This window comes from Ornithodoros turicata, chromosome 1, assembly GCF_037126465.1.
Source record: "Ornithodoros turicata isolate Travis chromosome 1, ASM3712646v1, whole genome shotgun sequence".
Classification (NCBI taxonomy): Eukaryota; Metazoa; Arthropoda; class Arachnida; order Ixodida; family Argasidae; genus Ornithodoros; species Ornithodoros turicata.
The window spans coordinates 114628463-114649576 of NC_088201.1; the positions used below are offsets into that span (position 1 = coordinate 114628463).

General features: G+C 45.2%; 1 protein-coding gene across 2 annotated transcripts in view; it reads left to right on the forward strand.

Moving 5' to 3' along the window:
* Positions 1–1798: 1798 nt before the first annotated feature.
* Positions 1799–21114, forward strand: part of LOC135368146 (uncharacterized) — a 57033-nt gene continuing 37717 nt past the window's right edge. For both annotated transcript variants that reach the window (XM_064601264.1, XM_064601270.1), the window contains exons 1-4: positions 1799–1878; positions 2869–3030; positions 14034–14113; positions 14832–14950. In XM_064601264.1, the coding sequence (XP_064457334.1) occupies positions 1800–1878; positions 2869–3030; positions 14034–14113; positions 14832–14950 (440 nt within the window). In that variant the 5' untranslated portion in view covers position 1799. The remainder of the gene's footprint in view (positions 1879–2868; positions 3031–14033; positions 14114–14831; positions 14951–21114) is intronic.

A 21114-nucleotide genomic window follows, 5' to 3' on the forward strand; every position in this document is an offset into this window, starting at 1 on the left:
AATTATTATTTTCCACCATAAATGTGGGTCATGCATCAGGCTAAAATTCGAGAGGGCTTGACGAGGCCTCAACCTCATGCATGATACACAATATTTTGGGAAATTAGAAATAACGACAAACTAACGCAGTCCACTTCATATTAAAATATGAACATTGTTTTGTGCTATATTGTTCAATAGGCCAGGGAGTTTGTAGGAGAGGTGGTGAAAACCAAAGTTAGTTCTGCATTGGGATAAAGAACGTCGTTGTTACTATCTGAGAGCATAGATGCTGAGTCGATCCTTTTTTAACGTAAAAGCAAAGAGCGATTTGAACGGTCAGTTGCCAATTTTCTTACCTAGGATATAGAAAACGAAGCAGGTAATATCGGTACAACGAAGGAAATTTTAGGATATGGTATTCCGAATACAGGGTGTTCAAAATTAAGCTTTCACGAGCGCTACGCAAACACAGCGACGACAGAAAACCGGATGATAACTTTACGCTACTTGTGTAAGAAACGGGTGCTGCTAATTCTGTAGCACCTGTTTCTTACTCAAGGAACAGAAAAATAGCACCAGTTTTCTTTTTATTTGCCTATTTATAAAGTGCTAGTGAAAGCTTAATTTTGAACAGCCTGCATACACAGGAATCTATACCGCTGTTGAGCTCGCACTGCATGAGCTATAGCTGTTCACCCGTATTTTTTTTTTCAATCGCACAGCTTAAAGAGCGTCTTGTAGGTATGCTAACCCGCAATTAAAGTGTCAGAGCGATATGCACGCAGACTGGGGTGGTGCAGAATCCCTGGAACCCACAACGAGAGTCCCATGGACAGCGACCATGGCAGAGCTCACGTGTCGTTGAGATTAGAACACGCGTTGCCTTGATGTCACTGCCCGAAGGGGCAGCGCTCTGAACAGTGTATGAAGCGTAAACCTGGTAGTTGAAGTAGACTCGTTTTGCTGTTTATAGCACCATGCGGCACAATATGAATATCATGCAATAATCTAGAATATAAAATGGTTGTAGGCACCTAACTAGACGAACAACTTTGTTTTCGTGATGGTGATTGGGGTGTTTCGACGCCAGAGGCGATACCCACCTCAGAGCTACATACGCCGTACTGAATATGTCGTAACGTAGACGCACCATATCACGGTAACTATAGTTAGGGAGACTGAGCATATTGAAAATGGCAAAGTGAGCCGTAGCCAGTAAGTTCGCCTCTCATTATAACTCCGATATATTTTTGTAGTCGAAGACGATAGATTGATGTTTACAGCTGCGTCTTGTTTTTGTTTTTTTTTATTTTATTATATTTTTCTTTTTTTTCTGCCCGTTAGCAGCCTCTGTCTCAACGGCGTCGATGACAACTGCACGTGCCGATTTTTCTGGAGCTTTATAGTTTACGAGTGTGTTTACGTGATCGCCCCCTTCTCAAAAGTGGCCCCCGAATGTTCTGTATAGGAATAACGCATTGCTCCGAGCTCTGTCTTCGATTCATGTTTGCCCATATAATTTTCACACACTATGAGCTCAGGAGCAAGATAACTTTCACGCTAACTTATTCAAAGAGCAGCTTATCGATGAAGACGCTCAAGGACAACGGCGGCATAAAATAATGACCTTAATTATCACTGCTGGTTTGGTGGCGTTGCATTTACTGTACGTGCAAACTGCCAGAAAAATACGCGCACCCCCGATGAACATGGAATAGGAAGTGTATCATTCAGAGTAATGTTTGTGATTGGATGCGTGTTGTGCCTCGAACTTCTATACTACTATAGAATGGTCTCCAATGGATTTCAGAACATGGATGGTAGCTACCGGATTATGTTTGCTATTCCTCATCGTCATTGTTACCTCCATTAAAAGCAGCTCCATTTTCGAATCAGGTTACTCAATACAAGTGCTTGAAGGCTGTACAGTGCTGGACAAAAGTTTACGGAACGCGCGAGCGGTGTATTTTCTCCTCCTTGCGACACCCTAGCGGCGAGTGGAAGCGGGCCAGTTCACTCGTTCAGAGGAATGGGCGAGTGCGCTGGTTGTGACACACTCCGGTAGTTTCGGTATCGCTTGAATGTGCCGGCGAAGTGTTTTGGATTGGTGTCGCTACCGGCGCACTCCTTTCCTCCCTCTGAACGAGTGAACGAGCCCGCTTCCGCCCGCCGCCAGGGTGTCGCACCGAAGAGAAAATACATCGCTCGCGCGTTCCGTAAACTTTTGTCCAGCACTGTACATAGCAACGCTGTGCATAGCGTTCCAACGACGTCTCTTCTTTTTTTTTTAATGATATCAACCGGATTGGCCGTGTGCTCGTACTTCTACTGAGATATACATCTATGAGAACCAGTTGCATCTTTTGCACGCGCTACCTATTATTCTAACTTAACTACAGTTGAATAGCGGGCGTATCAAAAGGGATATCTGTCCTTTTATGAATACAAAAATGGGGGGCTCACTGGGTTGAAGCACTCCGTGAAGTTTAGAGTTTACGTTGCAGGCCTTTGTGATGCTACTTGTGTTTATGAGTGGATGATATTGACTTGAAAGTTCCAACACTGCTTCACAGTTCTACCATAGACGAAGAACCTCTCGCAGACGATGTTGACTGCGGCTACTTGGTGACCGAGCGTGTGTGAGGCGAAATTTGTGGAGGAACTGTGGACGTCGAAGGTTCCTCTACGAATTTTCTGACTAATACGTTGTGCTCGCGAACGCCCAAAACGTCAATGTAATTTCTTGAGTATGAGGCACACAAAACGGTGGGAACGGTAAATTCTACGTGAAAACGTGTTCGTACCTGCAGACTGTGTCTGTTTTTTTTAATTCATTCGACATGCCGATTATAGTTGGAGGTACTCACGCAGCATACGATATTTCAGAGGAATATAATGGGTCAACACCGACTGTACACGGCTATAGCAACGGAGAAGACGTCCTCCTAACACCAGCAAGTACACTTCCAGTGACTGCGACCACCACGCTGATGACCACAACCCTCACACATAGCACCGCCAGTACCACAACAACAACGTCCACCACAAGTAAGTATACACTCGTATTATCACATTAATGCATAAGTTAGTAACGTTGTTTTTTGGCATGGCGACACTGTGTTCTTCAGAGTTTGTTTCTCGTTTGTTGCTCGTCACTTTGTGCGACAGTGTAATGTTTATCGGTGTGTCTTGCATTTTGCACATATAAAGAAGGTTTTATTGCCGCATGTGGGCTGAGCGTGATGGAAGGTCAAGTGGAAAAACGAACACTTTCAACACGTTGTCCTTTTTGAGTCCAAGACAGGGGCAAAGACAACGGAGGCGCATCGAAATATTTGCACCGCGTACGGGAAAAATATCGCCCGGGGCGATCCTAGCCCAGAGATTTGGAGAAACCAGATAGAGAGTCCAGAAAATACGCACGGCAATATGACAACATACTCGTACAACAAGTTTATTTTTCTTTTCTGTCTTTTTTTTTTAGTAACTGTTTTTGGAGGCCGAGTTTTATCATTCTACTACGAACAGCATGATAGAGCAATATTTTCGTGGGAGAGGAGTTTCTATAGGGACTTTACATGGGGGAGGTGTTTCCCTCTGTCAAATGCACTACCAACAGAGGGGGTTTGAAACCCCAAACCCCCTTGGCTACGCCCATGACTACGAACACACTCCCCTATTACTGGTGGTCACCTCGATGTCGGCGACTATGGCAAAGATATCCCTGATGTAGAGTATCGATTTCCCCGCCGATACACTGCACTAATATTATGTACATTAAAGTGTTGTTATTTGTTGCGGACGCTGGCTAATTTTGTGTCCTCAAGCCAATCACATATGGCTCTAATTTTAGAAAAACGTGCACTGCATGGGATGAACTGATGCGGTAGGAAAGACTGATTCTGTGTTACCTCCATCAAAGTAATTAACTGACCTCGGATCCTGGCAAGGTATGGATGAAATCCCGATTACGTGATCGGGAGACCAGCTAATACAATCTGCGATATCGCTTATGTACCACATGAAAAAAGAAAAGAAAGAGAACCTCTTGATTGAAGAGGTAGGGCGAACCTTATGAATAAATTATGTTAACAGCGCACCGTTTCATGAATGAGTTACATATGCTGTACGATACGCCTTTCACACGTAACGGAGGAAGCTATGCACGAACGAGCAAGACTAGACCAACGAACTCGTAGAATATTAGCTTGTGATGTCCCATTCGCCCGTGTCATTTAAAGCTTCCGTCCTGATGTGGAAAAGGTAATCGTGCCGTCAGTGAGGCCCAACTTAAACGAGTTTCACTCAGTTGTCAGGCGTGTAAAATAAATGTACCGAATGAGGCACTACACAACGAACTATTCTATTCCGAAAATACATACCTGAAAGTGGTGTCCAGCCCCGATTTTGAATTGAATTGAATTGTGGCTGTTTATTGCGATAGTGGACAGTGGTATAAATACCGAACACGTGCAGACCCATAGCACTCCGCTAGTAGTGTGTCTGCTACAACGATTTACAGAACAATTTAACGTGCAACAGCATGAAAAACTCAAGTACAGCAATACAGACAACACATCAATACGGACAACACATTTAAACATTCTTATGAAGAGTAGATAACCTAATTAGGACGCAACTGTTGTAAACATTCAGAACAGAAGCTAGTGAGAGAGAGTTTAAAGTTACGCGGTCTTTTTGTGTCAATGGGAGGAGAGCATATTTTCACTCCTTGAAATGCCACAGACCTACGGCCATAGGCATTAATGACCTTCTTAAGATTAAAGTTCCATAAATCTCTCTGTCGTGTCGACCTCAACTTGAGTTGTAACAAGTCGAGAGAAAACAGAAAATTACGATTAATAATAATGTGCCATACTGATACTACAGTAAAACTGTACGCTGTTTCACAACATGATCAACAGGAATAACTTCGAACTTGCGGAATAAGGTCAAGGAGGGGCTGCGACGGTTTGTGAAAGTCATGCTTCGCAAACATCTTTTCTGTTGCCTAGGAATAGGTTCAACATAAGACTGGTAGCTATGGCCCCATGATTCTGTACAGTAAACCAAATGTGAGTGACCAAGTGTGAAATAAATTCAGCGTAATACACTAATAGGGAACAGTTCTCTTGCAAGTAAGAGGAGGAAACAAATCTTGGAAAGTTTTTGACAAACATGTTTAATGTAAGACCTCCACTGGAGAAGCTCGCCAATAATTCCAGCAATGTTTTAACTTCATTGACTTGCTGTACAAGTTTCTCGTCAATGGTAAGGTTAAGTGTGAAGCTTTGTAATTCAGACCAAGTTCTATGAAAGACAATCGCACAAGTCTTATGTATGTTTAACGTGAGTTTGTTAGGTCTAAACCATTCAATAATATACTGTAAATTACCTTCCGCACACGATCGAATGTATGCGACACTTGTGCCAGGTATAAAGAAACTGGTAACACCAGCATACATTACACATGTGGAATTTTTAAGGCCGCTCTGAAGATCGTAAATATATAAAGAAAATGATATTGGCCCCAAATCGGAGCCGTGTGGGATACTCCTACGGATATACATCGAGGCTGGGATATAGCGTTGTTGAGTACGACTACATGTGCACATGAAGACAGGTAACTGCAAAAAAACTGTAAGGATCCACTGCAAGTGGTAAGGAAGCCATACCACTCCACTTTTGCCAGCAGGATTTGGTGGTCCGCCGTATCGAAGGCTTTTTTCAAGTCTATAAAGATGCCAGCAACCAAAAGGTTTTCGTTTAACGCGTTATTAATAAATTCAGTGGTAGTTACCACAGCTGAAGAAGTGGATCGCATAGCGCGAAAGCCATGTTGCGCGGTAGAAAGAATGTGGAACCTTTCTCAAAAGGTATTCATCCTCGCACTAATAAGTTTTTCGAAGATTGTGTTAATTACAGATAACACAGACATAGGTCGGTAATTACGATAATCATTTCGATCCCCACTCTTGTAAATGGGAACAACCTTGACCCTTTTTAATATATCGGGATATTGGCCCTTGTGAAAAATTGTTTGGTCAGCCAATAGACAAGTCGTGGACAAAACGTCCACTGAAGCTATAGACGGTCCATTGCCTTCCCATAGACCACCTTTGTTCACACGAAAGATAAAGAGTGTCCGAAAGATATTTATAGATTTGAAACATACAGGCTGTATATTCAGTAGCCCAAAGGAAGTCTATTCAGGAAATAGGACGTCCAAATGATGTCAATAGACTGGCTAAACTTATATTTGTAAGGGGGCCTACCTGAATAGAATGGTTATATAGACGAGCTAATATGTCACCGAAAACGTCAAAATTGTTACTGATGACAGTAACGGGAATGCCATCATTCCCAGGGGTGACAGAATATTTCAGGCTTTTTACAACAAAATGGACTTCATCACAGGTAAAAGGAAATAGAGTAAAATTGTTACTTATGTTGTCAATTCTCGAGGAGAGCGGGAGCACACTCGGCGTTAATCTTCGCATCAGGTCATGGCCAACATCTGTAAAATACAGATTAAACTTGTCGACTAAGCCTACATGATCGTCGGGGATTATACGTTGCACATTATGTTTGAAAACTGAATTAATTACGGACCAAGTTTGCCTAGCATTACCAGAACTTCTCAAGATAAGGTTTAAGTTGTATTGTTTCTTTCGAATTCTGATTTCAGTTGTTGCCCAATTACGGTATTTCCTACACTACGAACGGTAGTATACGTTATGTTGGTGTTCCTTCCACTTTGAGTACCAATAAGATTTCTGCTTTAATATATTTAAAATCGTCGATGACATGGACACGTCGGTTGGTCAAAATATCGACACTGAGGAACGTAACTAGAAATATTAACAATTGATGTTAATTTATCCAGAAACAGAGTGAACTCTTCATTTACGTCAACGGCATATATTACTGACCAGTTGGCTTGTAGTAAATTATCGCGTAAGAGAGAGAGGGAAATTCGAGGATGTTTTAAATTTTGTGCGCTACGTTCAGGGAAACCGGTATGAAAAACGATAAGCAATTAAATGCACCTAAGTTTGATTGACAGGTCGAGCCTCTTGTTGTAAAGACATGATTTCGGTAGCTTTTAACCTCTAAATATACGTTACAGTGGTGTAACCTATAATAAATCTCGAAATCTACGTCTATATAGACGTTACATGTTTCTAAAAGTTACAATAAAAGGTACGGGTTTAAGAGTGTATTGGCTGGTCATTGGCGATATGGGTCCAATATGAAACCCGTTTCGCCATTATGGCGAAATCCTGGAAACATGGGCTCCATATTGCCTGTGTACAACCCATATTGATTGAAAATGCAGAAAATGGTACGTACACGTGTTGCACAAATGCCCAAGCAGCACGGTAAGTTTGAACGTTGAAGCGTGTGAAATGCTTAATTCAATACGTCGTTACATCCAGTAACTTCCCGCAGATGATACACATTGTTCGAAACAGTCAACATACATGACAATCCCATTATAACATTCACTAGAACTCAACAACTCAAGTTTCAACTTGCTGAAAGCAGCCGCGATCTTGCTTCGCTATGCCAATGGCAGTCGGTCAAACCAACTGAGTGTGGTCGTTTGAGCGAAATCACGCGTCCACAACTAATGCGCATGCGCGACAGTCGGATCGGACGTTTCATACGGGCTAAAATATATCTGGTTCCTCTAATGATAACGGCGTTGTGGCAGGTCGAGTAAAAAACGCATGTTTGATAGAAAGTGATGACCCTTCTGTAAAGATAGGTGCTTTCAAGTTACTGTAGGCAGTGTGAATTGGTGTGGAGCATGTCCGTCACCGTCACAAAGGTGTTTTGCTCCTTTGCACTGTCGGAGCGGGTTGAAAATTTTGGCTGCGTACACTATGGCAATCCCAATGAATGCTTTTGAGGGATGTTTGGCATTGGCAGCTGCGTGGGACTGTTGATCTGGTTGATCCTACTCTTTGTTTTTAGGGCGAGGGCAGTACTATTTTTCAAATGTGATCTGCGCATGCTTTCGCTTTACCCGTACTACAGTTGAGCATACGACTGCCGCGGTCCTTTAGCAAGACGGGCATATCACCTGTTCTTCGTTTTTTCGGCGATGCGGTCTTGTTTTTGTAATGCTATGCAACGTGGATCTATAAGAAGATCTGGACAAATGAGAGAAGTGATATCAGTGGCGGATATTAAACCGGATAATGGTTTATTATTAGACGGACTCCCCGTTAGCGTTATCTCGAAAATATTGTAAGAATATAGGCAAAATGGGCTTGCCAATATGGGCAGCCCATATTGGTCCAGTCTGGAACCTAGTTGCACCCCCATATTGGTCCCATATTGGCAGCCCAACTGAACAAATATTGGTAACCTTGGCAGCGTATACGGGTCCAATATGGTGACCAACATTGGCGTGCTGCTTGGGGCTACTCGATAGGAAAATGGCGGATACAGGAGGAGGGGGATCGCCCGTCTCCCATCCCCCGTTATGCGCTTCAACAAAGAAGTCGACCCCCCCCCCCAAAAAAAACAAAAACACGAGGGTCTGGATCCGCCCATGTAGGAACTACAGCAGAACAGTCATGGTATGAATATAAATGAAGTCTGATCACACACTTCGGGAACACTGAGAGACGACCAACAGACACACACCGCTTACTCCTTCCGAGGCTTACCCCTTACACAAGTTTAGCCCTTACGGCGCAAAATCGCAGCCTGCTCTTTCGTGGGCGAGCGGCCGAGCCATGCGAGCGAGCAGCGTTGCAAAGCCTGTTGCAACTTGCAACATGCGTTGTTGCATTGTTGCGTTGTGCAACATTTCGTTGTGCGTTGTTGTGTAACGGCTGTGTACCTCATGTTACGGAACCCCGTTCGTTTCGAGATGCACACAGATGTCCACGACGGGCGTTAGTGAGTATAGCGAGTGGACATTGCAAGAGATCAAATGATCAGGCATCATTAAATAGTAATGCAGCCTTCGCGCTTCTCTATCAGGCAGTTTCATGGCTTTCGATGGTACTATATTGCGCACCTAATAATCTAAAACTAACACTCGCATTTTTATGTGGCTCAGCACAAGTACATTGGAATATGAGCACACTGACCACGGTTACTGCCCACAGGCGGGTAAGGTTGGATCCATGGCATTTCCAAAAGGCAATTGCGTGGAGTATCTACTCTTACGGTGAAAGAATCATATCATCATCACCAAAATAATAATAATATATAGTTGATAAAGTGCCGATAAAGAACCCGAAGGTCTGGGAAATGGTGCACCAAACATGAACAAGGATACAGGGATAAATATAAATACACATCAATACAAAGAAGCTACGCATCATATACAGTAGACAAAAGAGCAAATGTTAAAATCAGTCGTGGGAAAAAGGAAACAACTAAAGGGGAGACTACATAAACTATACATGAAAAATTGACTTGATGGCATTAGTAACATGAGAAAAATAAGCGAATATGTCAACAACATGATTGTCGAACAGTTTATTACACCACGTTAGTAGACGACTGATTGGACTTAGTTCGTATATGCGGTCGACATGAAAGATTGGATGAGATCTAAGGAACGAGAAGGTGCATGGAGATTGATTAAGTGTAGTAAATCAGGGGAGTTGAAGACGGAGTGAACCAGCTTGTACAAGAAGACACAGTCTTGGAGGACCATCAAGGACAATCACAAGGACTATCATGGCTCAGACGCGAGGAACGAAAGTGGCGATGCTTCAAACCACCGCGTGGGTCATGGGAAATTGGTGTTGAAGCTGCCAAGAACTCAACATATGTCATGGAAGTTACTTCAGACAAGGTGGGCTTCCTAATCAGTATCGACGACATCAGCAGCTATTCAAAGCTTGTTCGAGCCACCGCATGGGTCACGAGGTTCATCCACAGATGTCTGACAAATGGTATCGCACCCGATGGTACAGTCCTACTGGCGTTGCGACGTTGTATTTCCTGTTGAGGAGTTCCCACCAGCACTGACAACGCTCTCATGGTCAAGCGTGCCGCTACAGAAATCCGTGGACTCTGGACAGCTCTACGTGACAAGGAAGCCCAAAGCTACGACGCCTCACAAAAGACTTATAGAGAAGGTGGTATTTCCCTACATGAGTCCCGACCGGCGATGATTCAATGTTCCAAACGAGCATATGTTTGAGGCCTCACGCTAAGACGGTGCGGTTGAACGCTGGTGCAGTGGCGCGCGGCGAGGCACGTTATTGTCGTACTCTGTGGCAGGAGCAGATATGTTGCCACAGGTTCTCCCCTGCCCGGACGCAGAGACATCTGTGCAAGAGTGTAAGAGCTATACAAGGGCGTGGGTATTGATGGTTGTGCAGGTGGAGAGGCGCTGGACATACGACATCTGCTGAGGTTGCCGCTGACGATCCTCATGGGGATGAGGCTGAGGTTGGCAGCGTGCGCCAAGGAGGGAGTGAGTAAAGGTGGCGGTGTGCGCCGTTGTTGAGTTTGCTTGAGGACGATGACGGTGACCGTCGGGTCTGGGGAGGGGGTGCGGTGAATGTGGCGATGTGCGCCATTCATGATGATGTGTGTGGCGGTGTTCGCCAGGCCCAACTGCGAGACGCCGGCTGAGGATGCCGTGACATCGGGTGCCGCGACTACTGGGACCACTGGGCGAGATCAAGGGTCTAACGTAGCATACGGCAGGGGAAGAACGCCAGCATTGTAACAATGGATTACAGAACAAAGTGTGAAATTAACATATTGAAGTGAACGTGGTAATCTGAAGTGAACTTGAGTAGGCATTTTAGTGCCCCTTTAAGTAATCTCTTCTCCAACCGTGTGTCCTCGTCGGTAAGCTACAAATCATCAACTCTCTCGAAGCTTGGCTCTGCAGGTGTCAGGATATCTGCACGCGATAGGGCCGCTGCAAGCTAGCCCTATCGCTGCGAATATCATTAACGCTACTGCCAGCACCGTCACATAGCCCTTTACCACGGAATAAGGCAAGTGCTACGTACCACGCTAAACTTGTGTACCACGCTTGTGGAGTCAATAATTATCATGTGACGCAGCGCCGTCAGAGAAGTTGTAGATTTCTTGGACATTGTTGATTAAATAAGCGTCCAATGGTGTGTACCGTAACAGTGTCTACCTCTGAATAAGGAAATCAGGAACTACGACAAATCTATTACGAAGGGGCGACTGGGAGTACTAGCGCTGGTGTACTTTACAGGTAATGGTACCTTGCAGACGGGTTATGAATGCTCTGGTGAATTTGTTTCTCGCTTAAGAAAACAAAATACATTCTTTCACAAATGCACTTACTTTGGTGACTACAAATAGCACGATTTCGTTCACTTCCAAAACGACCTCTGGTATGCGGGAATACTATAAAAAAAGTGTAACTTTTTACGAATCGTCGATACTTTCGATCGCGTAGCTAAAGAATGAATACAGATAAGCTTCATATTTTTACGTGAAGCTGATTTCCATATAGTAGTTTATCGACGCAAATAATCTCGGGCTCCAGCAAGATGTCTAAGTTCTAGAACATCAATTGAAATCTTGTCTCAAAACACGCTCCATTCTTGAGTCACTACGAGGCCGGATTTGTTCTCGTTCCATATGCCCTTCGGGAAGGTAATGGACCCTTCCCTTTTAACACTAGGCAAAGAAAACCCAGAACTGTCTTTCATATGTGTCCGAAGCACGCGCAGAAACTGAACCCCCCCCCCCCCTCGGAAATGAGGGGCGTAAGCGGCGGTAATGCCAGACGGAGGCGTGCTGCGATTACACTGGATCAGACCTTCAGAAATGCACAGCAAAGAGTAGAGTGACTTCAACTAGAAGAGAACGCTAAGCCCGTGGCAACCTATGGCGGGGCTTGAGGTTGTGCAAGTTGCGGCGCATGCAGCAAGCTTATCAGCAGCCACCGTCACACGACCATATCCGTGATATCCCAGAGATTCAATAAAAGGGTTTACGATTACTTTTATTCCTGCGGCAGCGTTCTTGCTGATCCGCTGAAACGTTTATATAGGTAATGAACGGTATAATCCCATCGCGTAGATTTTCGCTGTTCTGCACCTGGCTGCTACGGTTTGCTAAGTTGGGCTTAAGAACTCAGGCTGAATTGTTACCACACTACAATCCGCAATGAGCCGATTTCTGAGCACAATGTATCCAGACAAGTTCTGCTTCGACGCATCTTTCGTTGCGGTATTTTTCATGGTGAGAACCATAGGACAGCATAGCTGCCGCCGGCGATTGACGGCACGAATAGAAAGAAATTCATGTGAAAATGACGACTGAGGTGCACCTGCAAATCATTTACTGAGACAGACGTCGTCCTTCGTCTGCAGCAATGCTATCGCAACTCGTACGCGTGTGATAAAGCGCCATTGAGGACAGTGATTTTTTTTAAACTTGACTCAATAAAAAGAAATATGATGATGATGATGATTGCAGTTTTTTGGCGCCCGAGCAACTAAGGCTATACTGCACCAAAACAGTCATATGTATGGCAAGGTAAAACTGTAACGGTTCAATTAAAACCACATTATCTCAGAATTTCAGATGGAACTTCTTTTACGGCCCTGTAATTGGGCCGTTTAATAACTATCTAATTATTATGATGTATTTGATATGTTGTGTTCATGTGATGCTATTATATGATGTACTAACCGATACCTACTCCCTAATCTAATGGCCTCACGGCCCCTTCATGGCTGAATAGAGAGTTTTAGTGCATCGTACGCTATCGCCTTTGCGTACGTAAGGGATAGCGTGCAGCTTCAGCGCACTGGGCGAAGCTTTCTTTATGATTTGCGCGTGCGCAGAAGCACCAACTGTATCCCTTACGTACGTAAAGGCGATAACGTACGGTACACTAAAACTCTCTAATATATAAATAAATAAATAAAAGGAAAGTCATACACTTATAAAACATTTAAATAGCCGATAGCTCTAAAAAAGTTGAAAGTACTCATCTAGGGTAAAAGTGGTGCATTCCCAAGCAATAGGGCTGGTTGAAAAGACACTTGATGTTGATGATGAAATTATTAAAATGACGACGACGGTGATTATCGTATAATGGAAATTGATTAGAATGCGCATCACAGACAGTTGCTCCCCGCAACATGTGCATTGGGGAGGCTCCTCCACACGGTGTAAGGAACCATGCGTGATTTAAGTATGTCCGAGCCTTAACTGAGCTAAAATGCCCTCACGAAAGCGGTTTCCCAAATTGTGTGTGTGATTCCCCATGGTATCCTTAGTTAGTCGGAGCTTGTTGCAGTGCTGTGTGTTCCAGTGTCGCTGACGTTTATTCTTTATTGTTCTTCTCAAGACCGACTCCAGGTCGTGAGAAGGAACATCGAACGGGATAATGATAAAAGATATCGCAGCTGTGGCAGCTGCATGGGCATGTTCGTTGCCCACATGACTGTGCACCCAGCAAAAGTTTAAAGAGAGATGTTTGTTCATTATTCTTCTGGCAAGGCACCGCGCTCTCCGTACAAGAACGTTATTTGATATCTGTATGTCGCATATGGCTTGTAGGCAGCGGAGCGGAAGCCCCGTTCCGCTCACCCGCTAACGGCGAAATCTCGTGCGTATGTGCAGTTGCGTGCTCGCTCGCCGGCTGAGCGCAGCGGGTACTCGGTAACGGTCAGCTAAATCTCTGTATCGTCATCATGACGTAATGTTTGATGTAGCTAAGAGAGCTTCTTGCACTTTAGTGCCCCTTTAAGGAACTCTAAATTGGCCATATACTTCACGCCCGACCCATTTCGAAAATGCCAATTGTGGAGAACGAGGTCGCGATTGCTGGGAATTGTCGTCTTCTTTTGGGGACCACGCAGTAGACTGAATAATACTGTTGGCAACATGTCAGCAAAGGGAAAGGGCCGCACAAAAAACGAACAGTACAACAGAATGCACTCCACTGAACCTTGTCTAGTGTCCATCGTTTTGTGTTCGCTCTGCTCCCCAAGCTGTTTAGATGTTGCCAACGTCAAGTGTACACCAGTTCGGTTTGGTTTCAACGTAAGGGGATCATTTTGCAGCTCCGTCCCCTTTTACATCCGAACAGCTGCGGATACTTACCAAGGTGCGGTCCGAGCCAGGCATCCATCTGTATGAGACTGTAAGTACATTTTGTTTCCTCCATGAACTCAGTCTTAGGGCCTATAGTTTTAAGATAGTTACGAGACACATATGCGCATCAGTATCTCGGAACATAAGATAACAGAAGGAAAGGTGCTACCATTTATGTCATTCATAAAGATTGTTCAGCAGTACAATAAATGGTAAGAACATCAATAAATAGTTACCGGTTTGATGCTCGGTGAGATATGTGCGTCATCTCAATTCGTAAGGCTTTGGAAGCGTCGAGGTTGCTTTCTTTCACAACATGCCATCCCCCACGATGACTTGCAATGACACATTGGAATACTTGAGAAAAATTTGGCAGTAAAGTAATCAGCTCCTGCAGGGCCGGATCTAGGATTTTCCCCGGGGGGGGGGGGGTCCGCTGTGGACAAGTGCCACGTGCATCCTGGGATTCGTCCACTGACCCCTAAGTTCACGTCTAGAATTGGGGGGAACCCCTGGACCCCCCCCCCCCTAGATCAGCGCCTAAGCTCCTGAGGCTAGCAGTGCAGTCAGTAGTTTTACGGTACATATCATTGTATTACTTATCACTCGTTCGTGGTAGTTGACGAACAGTGCCCACTATCCCTTGAGCTTTTTCAAATACATGTGATCTCGAGTAGTTGCTCAAGGCGTAGAGATAAAGAGGAGATGGATTGCAATGTTTTGTTTTCTGTGAGAGCTGATAGGCACTTTGAATATTCATGTTTCAGATCCCTCACAAGTTTATAGCTGGGAAGAAGGACACCTGTTACATACGGACGATGCCCGTCGGATTTAGGAAGCACACAACGTACACGCATGTCTTGGAGTATCCGCAAGTGACAGAGTTGTAAGTGGAGAACGAACATTATATGCATTGATTGAACAGGCGTTGCACACCAGGGGCGGATATAGAGGGGGGGGGGGTCAGGATGTCCTGACACCCTCAATTTCTGTCTTCACATAGTGTTTAATTGGCCAAGATCAACCATGCTGGCCAAGGCTGGACACCCCTCAGAAAAATCCTGGATCCGCCCCTGTTGCACACCACGCTGCTACGCCACCGATTTCGTTTGTATAGTTTACGTGAAGCCCAACCGGTTCTCATCCACCATTACAAATATAGTGCTTCCATAGAACGGAAAGCGTAACGACTGGCTGTCTTAAAATAATGAATGGAAACGAAATATAGTGCTGTCAAAACCTGTGAGGCTTGCTGCTCAGCGCAGGTCTCTTAAAGAAGCATTAAACTGGTATCCAACATGGTCAACAACTGACGTCGAAGCAGCACAGAGGACCGGGAAAATGTTGGGAAAGCAACGGGGCTACTGGTTCTGCAAAGGCCGGTATCGAATGCAGGAACCCGAGGCTATGCCGATAGTATCCCAGTACCAAGAGAAAGGAGAAATACGAAAGGGAAAAATTGTGAGGTCGGTCTCCGAAAAATCTCCGATAGTCACCCGATTCGTGATCACGTGATGGATGTTTAAACAAAAATCAAAATCGTAGGATTTCACCCCGTTCATTCCCCAACACCATGACGATTGCATATCACGTGGTCGTGCCTCATACGGAGCAGGCAAGCGCACTTTTAGGACATCCAAGCTTAGCATGCACAAGCTATGCAATGCAGAACCATGAAGGCGCCACGGCGGCTACAAATTCAAACGGCGAGACGAGAGAGCAGAGATTGTGAGAGGCGAGAGTGACAGGTTACAGTTGGGAGTTGGACGCGTTGCGGTGAGTTCGTTTTGTCTTCGGTTGCCGTAGCAAGGATCGTGTAACTTCTGTAGAGTATTTGCGTGTGTTTTAGTGCGCTTTCCATGCCAATGCGATGACAGTGGTCCCTGCGCAACACAATGTCGATTTCCCGGAAGAGTTTTCACAATAAACGGACGGTGAAACGCCAACCGGACTGCACGTGGTGGTGCTTCTGATGTTCGAAGGTATGAGTGACGACCGTGATGTTTTGCTTACTGTTAATTAGATGTTTCATTTTAGAGACTCAGGAGGAACTCAAAGAGATACAGATTCCGAACGTATCGTGAAGAGGAAGGGGGTATATGTCGCGACCTGCATGGAAAACAGGAGTGTCATGTGTTGTCTTCTCTGGAAAAATAGAAGATGTGAGGTGGTCAACAAAACGTAAAGCTCCCTGTGGTCCGTGAGTGCATCGCACAGTCAGGCATATGCTTTGTCTAGACACAGTGAGTGATCAGACTTATACTGCGTAGTATGTATATATGGAGATGCATTGATTATTTCTTTCTGCTTTGTGTATGCTTTGAGCAGAATAAACAGTATATTTACTTGAGCAATATGTGCATTTCCACGTATCATTTCGATTATGCATTCAGTGGTCCCTGCTGCCAAGTGGCCGGACCCAGACCGCTTGCAGAGGGGACCAATGGATCAATTCCACTAATTGCACTTCAGGTGAAACTGGTTCCACTTTCAACTGGTCCCAGTTACTAAATGGTCCCACATTCAAAGTGGGGCCTGTCCAATAAACCACTTTGAAGTGGTCCAACTCCAGATTTTTGCCTGGGTACAGTGGGAACTTTGACTCAGTCACCGATTTCACGCTGCACAATGATGATTCCTCATTCCCGAACTCTACCATTTGGAAGTTACACGTGTTTTAAAATGTTGGTTCGCAGATAAAAGTTGTATTTTCTCAAAATGCGGATTAAGTTTGAGTTTTCATGAGTGCTAATGCAGATGAGGTAATTGTAATGACCATTCGTGATGCAAACTCGCCGTACATTACCAGGGAAAGGTCCACAAATTCCACAAACTATACCAAACGTTACACATAGACGAGCATCCCGAGAACAAACTGGTTTTGGAGCAGATGATCAGTTGGATATCATGAACACACGATGTACTCTCGTTTACCTTACCACCGCAACGTCGTTCAGTTTTACTTTGTGGGACAGTGTTGGCCTCGGTTAAATGCTGTTCTGATATTTTCTCTATGTTTGAACTGTCCCAACTGCATTTGACTTGTACCTGGTTGTCATCCTGTGTCTTTTTACCTCTTTTACTGTGACTTTTTTACTTTTGGTTATATTGCTGCAGAGAGTCTTCTTGGACCCTGCAAGGGTGCTTCATTATGCTTTCCTTTTGACAAGCAAGTACCACTGAGTCCAGACAAGTGCTGCTTTATTGTAGCAGTTTTGGTAGGCTGGAAAATATGTAGTGATTTATAGTCAATCTGCTTCTCTTGTTTACCTTCTCTTGTTTACAATAATAAATGAGAGCGTTACGTGAGCGTCTAGTTCTTTTTAGATGCAGAACACCTTCCGAACAGCCGTAGGAGGAAAGCTTTTTCTTTTTCTGTGGTACATTCAAAACTGGCGGGACTAAAATTTCAGCCATTTTCAAGCCAGCAAGTACTGCAGAAATAGTAAGTTTTCCTTTTATCGCTCGGTTCGGAAAGTGTACTTCGTTTGAAAGAAAAATTTAGTCATAAAAGCGAAAAACCAAAAATAAAAGCGGGCGAAGAGGAAGGGAAGTGTAGGCTCCTACTCAGTACCGGGGACCAGTCGGGTTCGCACCGGGCTCCGGTACAAAGACCCAATTTTGGTCCGATGTGTTCCCGGTTTTGCAAAACCGGTTCCGGTCTGATGTTGGGCCCCGGTACTATCGTCTTACTATCTCATACCGCCGTCGGACCGAAGTTTGCCCGACGCGCTGTGCTGCTTGGGCGTCATCTTGTAAGCAGCATATGAAAAGCATTCCCACAACATATTTCTGCCAAAAGTGATTTTACCGCTACGCAATTTCATTTACAAAGTCGCTGCCGCTGCGAGAGATCCGAGCACTCTACCTGCAGACTATACCCCCGTCTAGTGTGACATGTGTGTGAGAGCGCCCTCTCATTCATTGGCAGAAAAAAAATCGTCTGCTAGCTAGAAAATATAGCATGGCGAGCGTTTCCGTGTTGCCTGCTTATATCATGTTTCCGGAAAAATAAAGCATACGCAGCCCGCCAAATCGTATTGCGATCACTACAGTAATTTTTGTGGCTTCTGTTCAATCCCTTCGTTACGCGTCTCCAACTAGGCAGCGGCGTCTTAACGACCGTATTCCCAACCAACCCCGAGGGCTTCCTATGTAAGCCCCAGCCCTGACGGAAGAGAATTTCCTTTCCCAAAGCGCCTGTATCCGTAAGAGCGCCCGGTGGTCGCGCGTCAGCCACATGAACTCTGAGCTCCCTGTGCGCTCGCTGAGGGACGCTCGCACAGGAACTAAGATGGGGGACGTGTGAGTGCCTATTGCCTAAGAAATTAACGATGAAAGATGAACGTCACTGAAAAGGTTAGCCAGCTGTAGGACACGAACCCACATCTATCCCACAGTTATCGCATGTTCAACAGTTGCCGCTTGCGTCGATCCCGTCGTATGAATGTGTGCATGAGTGAGCTAAATTGTAAGAGTGAAAGGATAATAAGTGAGAGAGAGTGGTCGGTTTGTCTCTTCAGATGACGCGCCCTTGGAAGTCGCTGGGGAGGTGTGTTAGCTTAGCTCAATTGGTAGATCCCTGGATCGGTAATCCAGAAGATGTGGGTTCGAGTCCTACAGCTGGCTAACCTTTTCAGTGACTTTCATCTTTCATATTCAACCTTGTTTGGCAACATGGTCACCGCAAACTTCTCATTTAGTGTCATGCGCATACATTACTGTTACGTGTGTTCCGAACACTGTTGTATTCTTGAACTTATTCGTGAACTTATCGAACATGATTGGGAACGCACAGGGACAAGAACGACAAACACAGAGGCGTGAACTCACCGTTGCCTGGCCCTCTTGGCGAACGCATATGGGAAGAATCGCTGCAAATGACCCGCCGTCCAGACAAACTGCCTTGTTATTTGTCTTGTAACATTTAATATAATCTGTAGTGGAATGGTACATGACGCAGTTCGCTGTCATGCGCTTGTAAGCGGTGGATGGCGAAGGCAATACTGCCGTTGCATTTTTGAATATGTGAACGGTCTCAAGCTTACAGCTTTCCCAAACGCACGTACAGACTCAACTTTCAAGGCATATTACAGCAAGTCGTTCTGAAACAGTTGCTCAGCATAATCAAACTCAAATGGTTGCACTTTGCAGCGGTCTCTGAAATAGAGCACCGTTAGGTCCAAAATTGAAAACACTTTTTTGTAACGTGAGTCAAGCATGAAAATTGAAGGACATTAACGACTTGGCATGGAGAAGATCCATTTTGCACGCAAACCTAAGAATGATACCAGAAAGAAAAAAAAGAAAAAGAAAACATCCTGGATCCACTGTTGAACCAGCCTGGAAAAGCCATCCCAGGCTAGAATTGGGCTGGCCGAGTCTCTTTTCATGCTGGGTCTGTGCAGTTTGAATTTCCATTCTGAAACAATCCAACTTTCGTTCGAGAACCAGAATGGTACAGTGCTGTAGTCGAACTGGAAATGGGATGTCCCAGAGAGTACGCCGGATAGTGTGAGGTTCCTGGCTGCGAAAATAATCCGGGATAATATAAAGCAAAAAAAAAAAAAATAATAACTGTCACAATTAATTGCACAACGTGTGCAAATAATTCATGTTCAAACATAATAAAAGAAATACAACAAATAAATCAAACAATAGAATAAATAAAGCAATAAAATAAAATAACATAATAAAGGAAATCAATAAATAAAGACCAAAACGTGTGGAAAGCTAGGCATATAACTACACGTACCCCAGTTGGTTGCAAAAAATGTTTGTGCAATACTACTGCTCTTGGCTTTACCTTGCGAGACTTCAGCTTTGTCAGTCTGCCAAACCGAAACTATAGCCATAGTGCTCTTGTAGAGGCACCATCATCGTCAACGCCACTAGCGCCTGGTGCGTGCAGAATAAACGGTGTTGAGCAAGCCATTTATCAGTCTGCATTGGCTGTCGCGGTCAACGGTTGTCTCTGTCATTTGCTTACCCGTTAGCCACATTTTGCTGAACCGAACGTTCCACTTATGGTCCATGGGCTGCTGGCCATGGGCCATATCCACGGCTGCAGCAGATGGTCGATCAGACGGAGCCCGACTCCCTCTGATCGACCTTCTGCTGCAGCAGTCTCAGCCATTGCGGTCAAGTTATCGCCGTTCTGGGACAGGAACCCCGTCACCTGGTTCATCCATGCCGAGGCTCAATTCCATCTTCTCGGCATTACCTTCCAACAGACCAAATTCTACCACGTCATATCAGCACTATCTCCATCTGATTCTGAAGAAGTATATGAAGTTATCGCTAACCCTCCCCTCCGATGTATACCTTATGACACGCTGAAGTCCGCTATACTCGAACGCACGACCCGTACCGACCGGTCTCGGCTTCAATAACTTCTCTCAGCCGGCGCCCTACCGAGCTGTTATGCCGCATGAAGTAGCTTCTTAGAGACACTTCTGCGCCTTCCAGCGACAGTTTCTTCCTTTCTGCAACGCCTCCCCGACATGTACAAATGGCTTTGGCCACTGCTTCAAACCTCTCCACGGAAGAGCTAGCCGGACCTGCCGATGCTGTAATGGAGGTCGCAGCACCTACATCCTTGACTTTAGACGCCGTTCATACCACTGTGGACGTTACTCCACACCGCGTACCTCGTCAAGATACTCCCTCCATCCCAGCCATCGATGTTGTGACGCTGCGCGTCTCCCAGCTCACAGAAGTTGTTGCGGCGCTCGCTGCACGAAGTCGGTCCCCAAGCCCACGTTATCACTGGCCACGCTGAAGCTCCCGTCGCTTCACTCGGCATCCACGTTCCGGCAACGTGCAATCAACGTGCAATCGCTACTAAGCCGACGCTCATCACTGCCAGCAACCATGCTGATGGACGGAAAACCCTCCGACCAGCCACTCAATGCCGACAGGTGGGCCGTGCCAATACGGCAGTCGCCTCTTCTATATAGTTGACCGTGCCTACGGGAGAAGATTTCTGGTAGATACCCGCGCCGAGGTCATCGTTGTTCCTCGACCCCTGCCCTGTCATCGCTACCGCCA